An 11,306-nucleotide genomic window follows, 5' to 3' on the forward strand; every position below is an offset into this window, starting at 1 on the left:
TTCCAGATAGGAAGACATCTGTGTCCAGGATCACCCTCCACCCTTCATCCCCCTCCACCACAAGGGTGTTTATTGTGTATATGAAGAACTACAGAATGAGAAGGAATGACAATACCAGTGTCCACACATGGAATCATAGCCCTCATGGCTCAAAGCTCTGCCTCTAAGCCCCTGCCTGTGCCCAATCTACTTCTGTCCCGACAAGGGGGTCTCCTCCTCTCTGGAAGTGCTATCCATGGGCACAGAGACACATGGGGAGATGGGGATCATGAGGACCTGCAGAGGACCTGGGAAAGTGTGCTCTTAGAGAAACAGGTAACCTATACATGTTAGTTGGGTTCAGCTAATTTATTTTACTTCAGAGGTACTTCTCAGCTTAAGTGCAGTACACTTTGGAGGGTAATTGTGTCCTCTGGAAAAATGAGCTCAAATTCTAAAAGACAAAATTAACACAAATGCACTTTGATGTCTGGTGTAAGTTTCCATGTTTTAGCTGTACCTGTGACACAGGGCACGAGAGAACGTGTTCATGTGAACACAAGTGAAGGACACCATGGGGACTTGCCACACAGGTAATTTTGGATTTTTTCTCTTCACAACTTAAGTTCCAGTGCATGTTTTCTATCACAAATATGCCACCTCTTATATTTCAGATATTTGTGCCCAGGGCACACCTGAAGGGACTCTGGACAGCATGTTTACCAAAATGCTGATGGGTATGAAATTTACTTTGTCTAAGACCATTGTAAATGACACATACAAAAATATAAGTTGCAGTGAAGGCAGTTCGCATTTTCAAGTTGTAAGGATACCCACAGACTTTTCTGAGCACATTAAAACCCTCAATAGAAGGAAACAGGAGAGGAAGAAACAGCAATGATTCCACATTGAGGAGATCCACAAAGAATGAGGGAAGGAGGAGACTTCCAAGTGGAGTGTGGTGTCATCTTCCTTGATTTATTCCAGGAACACATTGGAAAAGCCCTATGATTCTCACCCTTAAGCATGCTTAGCTTGTAAAGTTACCACAAAGAAATGCCAGATGGAAAACAGGGAAGCCTGTAGACTTGGGGGTAAAGGTTTTGCATTTGGAAAAAAAAAACAACAGCAGACATACCATACACCATGCAAACCAGAGACACTGGCAGGAGAGTGTCCTGTACAGAAAGATGTGGCTGTCTGTAAAGACTTAGAACTGAAAATGGCCACAGCATTTACCTTGTGCTTCTCGGCAGTTTTGGCAGAGCCAGTGTCGATGTCACTGTTGGGTGTGACACCTGCTCCTGGACCTGCATAAAGCCCTAGAAGGGATGGAGGTTTATTCTGATTTGAGTAGACTGGAGAGCAAAAAGAAAAACAAGAACTGCTCCCCTATTCTTCCAACAACTTAAACTCTTTGCCCCAGTCAGATCCCAAACCACATGCACAGGGTGTCCCACATGCCTCAGGTGATCCCCAAGAATAACTTGAAGAACCATCCCTTATAACTTGAAGAAGACTCCTAAAAGCCCTGACTCAGATGTATTCATCACTCATCGAACAACTATGGATGGCTGTGGGCACAACTAGATGGACATACGTTACGTTGTGCCTCATGCCTCACAGATCCCAGCACGTGGACTGTGTACAGGGCATTTCTGCTGAAGCGCTATGTCTGCTTTTCTGCATACGGCCCCATTCCTTCTCCACAAGAGACGCCTGTAACAACACATGGTGGGGGAAATGATAAAGATGAGATCCTGAGAAACGAAGAATTTGGTAATGGCAGCAGACACATTCCCCTTGCATCACAATGGTCTGTGGTACCACCTCTGCACCTTGGCCAAAGACCTAACAGCAACAAAAATAAGGTAAGTATGTTTTACAAGTCAAGTCCTAGTGCTCAGATCATCTTACCAAGTGTTGCAGGTGGAGGGGTTTTGGGTGGCCCCAGGGCCACCAAGGTTCAGGAGGTGGATGTGCCTAATAGTCCATGGGGGTGGGGCGTTTCTAGGGTAGGGCATGCAGAATCGTCCAGTTAATGGAGGAGGTCTCCAGGATCCAGACTGCCCTGCAGAACAGAAGTGACAGCTACATCCATATTCCAGACAAAAGAACCAATACCAAAAGCAGCTGTAACCCAGAGAAGAAGGTGTCAGCAGCTGACACCAGGATCCAAGAGAGTAGCATCAGTACCTGAAAACTCTGTCCCTGCCACTGGATACCACCTACAGCTTGGGGTAGTAGATGCAAGAGGTTAACCTACTGCCACCACACATCACTGCCCATGTCTGCGGAAGTAAAATGGCAAGGGTCCTGTCCTAGAGGGTTAACAGAGGTAATTACAGACTAATGAAGTAGCATTCTCCAGTCAGCCATCCATGTCCAAGTTCACCCTGCATCCCTCCTCTATGGCGACTCCAGATGCTCTGCTTTTGGTATATTAAGGACACAAAAGAATGAGTGGGAATAAATGGCTCATATTTTGCTCATGGAATCACAGCCACTCCTGGCAAAAAGTTCTGCAGCTGGACCCTCACTGTGCAGCCTCTGCTCCTCTCCCTGAGAAAGGAGTCTTCCCTCTTGGAGTAGAGGATTCCTGGAATCTTGCAGAGGAATGAGAGTCTTTTGTGAGGAACAAGTTATTGTGGTGAATGTCTACAAAGCTCAGATGTGTTCATCTTAATTCATAGGGAATTCTGACTTTAAGCATACTACAGGACACAGAGTCATTATGTGCAACAAAAAAAAAAGAGGGAGAAAATCACACAACAGATTTCATGCAAGTGTTTTGGTATAAAACTCCTGGTATGTGTCATGAGACTGTATCAGCTCTAACAGTGACTGGGGACAAAACCAGAAATGGCTCATATAAACACAATTGAAAGACACAGTGTTCAAACTATTTTTACCTAAGGTATAGCTGGAAGGATTCCAGACAAGTCATTTACCAACGAAGACGGGAAGGTGATGAGAGATGGCATTGACTTCATCTAGGACCACTCTAAATGGCACAGGGCACAAAATATAAAGTTGGAGTCATGATGTCGTTTTGCACTTTTGAATTTTAAACAATATGGCAGACTTTCTAACAGGTTAATCTCCTATCCAGAATCAAGAAAGGAAGACACAGCAGCCACACTCTTCCCACAGAGGTCAGGTCTGGAAGGGGTCACCCAGGCCAGGAGAAATCTGTCTGGAGTGTGGGATCATCCTCCTCTCATTATTTCCTGAACCTCATGGACAAACCTTAAGGTACTCAGTCTCTAAGCTCTTTTGGCTTCTAAACTTACCACATAAAGGTGACAGACTAAAAATTGAGAAGCCTGTGGGCTCCTGGGTTATGAGTGTGTGTTTGCAAAAACAAAGAACAAACAGATATATCACACAACACGCAAAAAAAAAGACAAGGCCAGGAGAGCATGCTGTACATAAAGATGAGGGTTTCCTCAAAGAGTTACAACTGAGAATGGTCCCGACATTTACCTTGTCTGTATTCTTGGTACAGTCAGAGCCACTGTAACTCACAGAGGTTTCAGCAGTTTCTCGGTCTACTAAAGACCCTAGAAGGGACAGAGGTTTATTCTGCTTTTAGAGGACTGTGCAGAAGGAAAACAATCCCTCATCTCATTCCTCAAATATCTTAAACTTTTCCCTACACTTGGGTCCCTGACCTGAGGCAGAGGGTATCCCACATGCCTCAGGTGACCCCGAAGGATATGGGGGAGAACCATCCCCTCACCTTGATAAAGGCCTCATGGTGCCTTAGTTCATGTTGTTTTGTAATTAATCAAATAACTGTAGACAGGTCAGGCACAACTAGCAATTTAGAATTCATCAGTAAAACAGAGGTTTCTCAGTATACATCATGGGAAATCACGATTTCATTACAGATCAAGAATAAATATGAGGATGCTTGGATTCAGCATCCGACCTCTGATTTTGGCTCAGGTCACGATCTCACAGCTTGTGAATTCAAGCCCAGCGTTGGGTTCCTCACTGACAGTGTGGAGCCTGCTTGGCATTCTGTCTCTGCCTCTCTCAAAAGAAATAAACTTAAAAAAAGAATAAAAATGAGAATACTGGTTTGGTGTATATCCTCAATGAATCCTCAAGAAGGGTGCATTTCTTCAGACTTCAGGCAAATTGACAATCTCTCAGCTTATCTACAAGCTGCCTTCTACATGAGAGCAGTTAGTATATAACAAAAGAGTAATTTTACACTATTGAGAAAAGGAAAACTATGCGAAGTTAGCAGTGAAGCTGCAGAGTTGCACTGATACCATCAGAGGACTAAGCTAAGCTCTATGGAACTTGAATTGAGGGATGTAGGGCTAAAGTTCCCAAAAACAAACAAAAATAAAGACCGTTAAAACTAGTGAATAAATGACCTTCTCCTCAAATAAACTAAAGTCTTCACATTGAGTCCTGGTGGGAAGGATAAGGCCCATGTCCTGTCATCCTTTCCAGGCTCTTCAGACAGGGGAATGCTAGAGGAGGTGGGAGGGTCACAGTCAGAGGAGGGGCATGAGCTCCATCAGTCGCAGGGACAAGTGCCTCACTGCCTGCGGCACCAGAGGAGAACACCCTTCTGTCACCACTTCAGACCACCTGCTGTCCTTTGTGCTTGTGACTCTTTCCAGACCACACAATGATCATGCACAGGAACAGGCTGCACAGCAGAAATTAGACTGTGGCACATCACAATGTGCTCCTTACCTCTCCTTGGAAGGTTCTGCATCTCTGGTCTTGCAGCCATTGGTTTCTGTCTCGTGTATCCCTCAGGCAGCCTCTTTGCTTCCATCCTGTCCAGTCTTGGATACAGAAAAATAGTGGACTTCTATAAGAGTTGCAACACCACGTCGTCTACTAGACAACAAACAGTGCAGGCGTCATCCCTGGAAACACCCATAGAAATGCAACTCAAATGACCACACCTGTATTTCAAGTAAGCGACATCCCTGCCCTGCTCCACCATCTCTCTGTCCCAGATCTGAGTCTTGATCTGGGGGAGAAAAAAACACATCCACCTTCAGTCAGAAGGTGGTGCCAGACTGTGCACCAAAGAAAGAGGAGGAAACAAGAAAACACTTACCTCGTTGTCCTGAGCATTCTTCTCATGAACTGCGATCTGAAAAAGCCAACAATGAAAAGCCCGTGGTTAGGGATTCCAAGAGCCACTAGACTCACCCGCATGAGGTGCTAAGGGTTCAGTATGTCAGGCAGAACTCAGGTTACCTGGTATCTAAAGGTGAGTTCTGCCTGCTGCAGCTGTTCCCGTGTTTGTTCAATGTGTCGCCTGTGAGTTACAATTGCTCTTGTCAGAAAAGCCCAATATTGGGTATGATTTTAAATAATCTGCCCACGTTCCCAACAACCTCATATCTGTCCCCTGATACAATTTATTCTTACACATGAAACACTTTTCACATGATTATCAATGTAGAGTAGGATCAAAGCTATTGTTACATCCTTTCCTTACTCATTATTCCATGCCCGTAGGGTTCAGAGTTCATAGAATTCCTTCCCATTTTCAATCTTTCCCTAACTCATCATGTGACAAGTGTCTTTTAGCATAAAGCTCTATTCTTCTATAACTTATATCCTCACCATGTTTCCCAGGCTTGCAAAGATTAGGGCCATTAAATGGCACTACCATGTTTATGGGTATGATTCATTGTACGACACACTGTTTTCCTACAGATTATGACAATTGACACCACGTCTGAGAATGTTAGCATAGACAGGGTTTCCATACAGTCTGGCCACTACTTGAGATCCGCAAATGTTTAGACACTTAATTGTTTTGTTCTTTCCAAAATTTAACTTTTTTATCTGTTAATACTCCATGCGTATGTTGACTTTAAACATTGCAAAAAAGATTAAAAAAAATGAACAGAGGTTTCACGAGCTGCTGGTAATTAGTAGCTGAACTCACTTGTACTTGTTTATTTCTTCTGTAGCTATTTTCTTTTTTTTTAATATTTATTTATTTTTGAGACAGAGAGAGAGAGTGAGCACACGCATGAGCAGAGGAGGGACAGAGATAGATGTAACAGAATCCGAAACAGGCTCCAGGCTCTGACCTGTCAGCACAGAGCCTGACGCAGGTCTCGAACTCATAGACTGTAAAATTATGACCTGAGCTGAAGTTGGACACTTAAACAACTGAGCCACCCAGGCGCCCCTTCTGTAGCTATTTTCAAATTTTACCTGCAGCTGCCAGCTGATTCTTCTTTGCTGCCAGTTCACAGTGTCATTTTCAGCTTCCTAAGTTGGGAAAGATACATACACAGTCAAGGCCAAGGTCCAGAAGTTCCCCCCTTTTTACCTCCCAGCACTCTTGAAGGCCTATGCAAATGTTCCTTCCCCCACCTCTTCCATAAATGCACAGACTGACAACACAATCTGAGAAATGAAGTGAACATCCCATTTAAGTTAAAGAAAATTCAACTTCTGTCTGCTGTAATATCTCTGCTATTGGAACTGTCTTTCTAGTTCTCTGTTTCCTCTCCTTTATCATAAAGTCATCAAATAACATTGAACTTTCTGCCTTCCCAGAGTTGGTCTTTTTTTTTTTTGAGATGGTGAAGACTCATTTCATCAGTGAGTGAAATACCATGTCTGACCAACTGTACCCATTAGGATGCAGCAAGGGATCATCACTAGTCTTACACCTCCATGGGGAGCCCTGGTTTTCAGTCCAAAAGTTGTACCATGACACAGACAATCACCTGAAAGACGACCTTCCAGAATATGGTTGCCCTAACATTGCAGCTCACTCACAGACATCGCTAGAGTTCAGGACTGCAACCCCTGCCTCCACCTTCAAAAAGCCAATCTTATAATAACAACAACATCTCCTGGAGTACAACCTGATATGAACTGTCACACAGTCTGGGTTTACTTCCAGGAAACAGATTTCAGATGGAAAACTCTCAACTTCATGGAGCCAAATCTACTTTAACAAGACTGTTTCCATTGATAGTGAAGCCAGAAAAGGGCAATGCTTGGCAAGGCTGGGTTGCTCTGTTGCTCTCAGACTATTTTCTTTGTGGTATTGATTGAGATGGTTTCAGCTTGACACTTGATGTACTCAAGAATCACATGCAAAATTGAAAATCTCTTAGAAAATAACACAAAAGCAGTAGACAGAGAAAGGCACATGCATTTCCTTCTGGTCTCTCATGCAGTCCTTCAGCAAATGCTTTCTGGAGTGGTTGTAATGCAATGGCTCTGTTGTAAGGGGAATATAGAGAGGTGGTCAGGGTGCTGTACCTACTCACAGAAAGAGCTTATGAATTAACAAAAACAAGATGCCAGTGAGAGCAAGCCCTAAACCCACCTGTGGGAAGGACTAACATAAAGGTGAGTCTCCAGGCAAGAGAAGGAAGACTTCACTTTCCAACATGAGTGAGGGACTCTAAAGTCTCCCATCTCCTCCTGAGAACAAAAGGAAATACTGTACAAAGGAATAAGCATGTGACTGAATGCACCAAATACCTAACAACCCCATGAAGACATATAAGACCAAGATGGAGAAGAAGGAAGCCCAGGACAAAGCCAGCCTGGCAGTTGGACCCAAACTCCCTAGGACTCATCATTGATGTGGGGGGGGGCATATATTTGAACGGCAAAGAAGCTGAACAACTTTATGGGCATAGACTTAGAAGTAAACAAGTGTAGTTCAGGGGCGTCCAGCAAAGATGAGCCCTAGTGAAGTTGCGGGCTTTGGGCAAGACTCAGAAGAGTTACACTTAAAAATCAGGGGACAGGAAACAACTTGACTTTCTTAGGGATTGAGCCTGCAGTGACCAATCTCACTGGCAGAATGGATGCAGGGATCCAGTACTTCTGGTACCCCTACCCACTTTCCAGAAAGCAACTTCCATTGTTTCTGCAGCAAGAGAATTCAGTTTTTTACCCACACATTTTTGACCCATGTCTGGTCCTGAACAAAAATGACCTAATTGCTGGGTGACAAAACAGTGTGATGCAATTGAAACCTATAGGACAGTGTAGGTGGATCCATAGTGGATCCAGGTATTAACATTATTAATGATGGTACCTTCCCTCTTCCACCCCAAATACATGACACAATGTGTGACAAGCACTTAGGACAGAAAGGAAAATGAAGGTTACATTACAGAAAGCAAGGTAGGAAGGGAAGGCACAATTCTACTGAATGCATTGGGCAAAAATACTCTAGACCCAGTTCCAATACAAATATAATTATCTCTACTGGCTGCCACATTCTCCCATAAAATGCAGTCCTTGTGACAGTTCTCACATGACCATCTTACTTTTCAAAAATTTTTTTAACGTTTATTCATTTTGTGATGGAGACAGAGTGCAAGTTGGGGAAGGGCAGAGGGAGATATAGAATCCAAAGCAAGTCCAGGCTCTGAACTGTCAGCACAGAGCCTGATGCAGGGCTCGAACTCATGGACCATGAGATCATGACCTGAGCCGAAGTCAGATCTTCAACTGACTGAGCCACCTAGGCATCCCCATCTTACTTTTTTTGTAGGAACTTTTCTTTGTTCATAGAATTCTTCCAGGTTATGTGCTTTCTCCTTCAGCTGTTTGACTTTTGTTTCCTTTGTGTTTTTCACAGACCTCAATGCATTACACTTGTCTTCCAGGGCCTTTTTATTTTCTGGAAAAAAAAAAAGGTGTTTTCTTGATAAACGTGCACATGACCTGAGTCTTGATTTTGGTGAGACAGAAAAAGGGCAAGAATCGTGAAGGCATGAAAGTATTCTTTCCCTTACCAATGCCAAGTCATTGCCATCATATGGGGATTTCTCCCCAACAGAAAATATACCTTCTAGTTGATAGTTATTGGACCTCAAGTCTCTTAGCTCTACATCCTCGAATTCAACATTTGCATCTTGTGGTTAAGGCAGGTATGAGTAAAGACTTTAACGGAAAACTGATCACACAACAATTTGTACCTCACACAGCAAGATCGTGCATTGCAATGAGCAAACACCTTGAGGCATGAATATAACTAGAAGACAAAGATGGTGGAAAATAGTTCATGCCCAACAACTCATAAATGGCTTTCTTAGTGGTATACATATGTATGTATGTATGTATGTATGTATGTATGTATGTATGTTTATCCTCCCATTCACATTGAAAACTCACTATTCAGCCTTCAGAGAGAAAGAGACTAAATCATATGACTTCACTCATAGCAAGACTTTAACAGCACCACTCCAGGGACTACCCAAAATGACGAAATGGAAGAATTCCCCTCAGAAAAACGTCCAGGAAATAACAACAGCTAATGAACTGATCAAAAATGATTTAAACAATATAACAGAAAGCGAATTTAGAAAAATAGTCATAAAATTAATCACTGGGCTTGAAAACAGTATAAAGGACAGCAGAGAATCTCTTGCTACAGAGATCAAGGGACTAAGGAACAGCCAGGAGGAGCTAAAAAATGCTATCAATGAGCTGCAAAGTAAAATGGAGACAACTACAGTTCGGATTGAAGAGGCAGAGGAGAGAATAGGTGAACTAGAAGATAAAATTTTGGAAAAAGAAGAAGGTGAGAAAAAGGGAGATAACAAAAATCCAGGAGTATGAGAAGAAAATTAGAGAACTAAGTGATGTGCTAAAGATAAATAATATACGCATAATTGGTATTCCAGAGGAGGAAGAGAGAGGGAAATGTGCTGAAGGTGTACTTGAATAAATAATAGCTGAGAATTTCCTGGATCTTGGGAAGGAAAAAGGCATTGAAATCCAAGAGGCACAGAGAACTCCCTTCAGACGTAACTTGAATTGATCTTCTGCACGACATATCATAGTGAAACTGGCAAAATACAAGGATAAAGAGAAACTTCTGAAAGCAGCTAGAGATAAACATGCTCTAACATATAAAGGGAGACCTATAAGACTCGTGACTGATCTCTCTACTGAAACTTGGCAGGCTAGAAAGGAATGGCAGGAGATCTTCAATGTGATGAACAGAAAAAATATGCAGCTGAGAATCCTTTATCCAACAAGTCTGTCATTTAGAATAGAAGGAGAGATGAAGGTCTTCCCAAACAAACAAAAACTAAAGGAATTTGTCACCACTAAACCAGCCCTGCAAGAGATCCTAAGGGGGATCCTTTGAGACAAAGTACCAGAAACATCGCTACAAGCATGAAACCTATGGACATCACAATGACTCTAAACCCATATCTTTCTATAATAACACTGAATTTAAATGGACTAAATGTGCCAACCAAAAGACATAGGGTATCAGAATGGATAAAAAAATAATACCCATCTATATGCTGTCTACAAGAGACTCATTTTAGACCTGAGGAAACCTTCAGATTGAGAGTGAGGGGATGGAGAACTATTTATCATGGCACTGGAAGTTAAAAGAAAGCTGGAGTAGCCATACTTATATCAGACAAACTAGACTTTAAATTAAAGGCTGTAACAAGAGATGAAGAAGGGCATTATATAATAATCACAGGGTATATCCATCAGGAAGAGTTAACAATATAAATGTCTATGCGCCGAATACCGGAGCCCCCAAATATATGAAACAATTACAAACATAAGCAACCTTCTTGATAAAAATGTGGTAATTGCAGGGGACTTTAACACTCCACTTACAGAAATGGATAGATCATCTAGACACACAGTCAATAAAGAAACAAGGGCCCTGAATGATACATTGGATCAGATGGACTTGACAGATATATTTAGAACTCTGAATCCCAAACCAACAGAATATACTTCCTTCTCGAGTGCACATGGAACCTTCTCCAAGACAGATCACATACTGGGTCACAAAACAGCCCTTCATAGGTATACAAGAATTGAAATCATACCATGCATACTTTCAGACCACAATGCTATGAAGCTTGAAATCAACCACAGGAAAACGTCTGGAAAACCTCCAAAAGCATGGAGGTTAAAGAAAACCCTAGTAAAGAATGAATGGGTCAACCAGGCAATTAGAGAAGAAATTAAAAAAAATATATATGGAAACAAATGAAAATGAAAATTCAACAATCCAAATTCTTTGGGATGCAGCAAGGGCAGTCCTGAGAGGAAAATACATTGCAATCCAGGCCTATCTCAAGAAACAAGAAAAATCCCAAATACAAAATAGGGCAGTACACCTAGAGGCAATAGAAGCAGAACAGCAAAGACAGCGTAAATCCAGCAGAAGAAGAGAAATAATAAAGATCAGAGCAGAAATAAACAATATTGAATCTAAAAAAACTGTAGAGCAGATCAATGAAACAAAAAGTTGGTTTTTTGAAAAAATAAACAAAATTGATAAACTTCTAGCCAGGGTTTTCAAA

General features: G+C 42.2%; 1 protein-coding gene across 1 annotated transcript; it reads right to left on the reverse strand.

Moving 5' to 3' along the window:
• Positions 1-1,392: 1,392 nt before the first annotated feature.
• Positions 1,393-8,872, reverse strand: LOC128313745 (transport and Golgi organization protein 1 homolog; the record flags this gene model as incomplete). Its single annotated transcript, XM_053213922.1, has 7 exons — positions 1,393-1,698; positions 1,897-2,050; positions 4,699-4,793; positions 4,917-4,984; positions 5,075-5,110; positions 6,193-6,249; positions 8,499-8,872. Coding segments are annotated over 7 exons (890 nt in total), but the record flags the coding sequence as incomplete, so codon positions are not given.
• Between the last annotated feature and the right edge of the window lie 2,434 nt (positions 8,873-11,306).

The sequence above is a fragment of the Acinonyx jubatus genome, unplaced genomic scaffold, assembly GCF_027475565.1.
Source record: "Acinonyx jubatus isolate Ajub_Pintada_27869175 unplaced genomic scaffold, VMU_Ajub_asm_v1.0 scaffold_21, whole genome shotgun sequence".
In the NCBI taxonomy this organism is placed as follows: Eukaryota; Metazoa; Chordata; class Mammalia; order Carnivora; family Felidae; genus Acinonyx; species Acinonyx jubatus.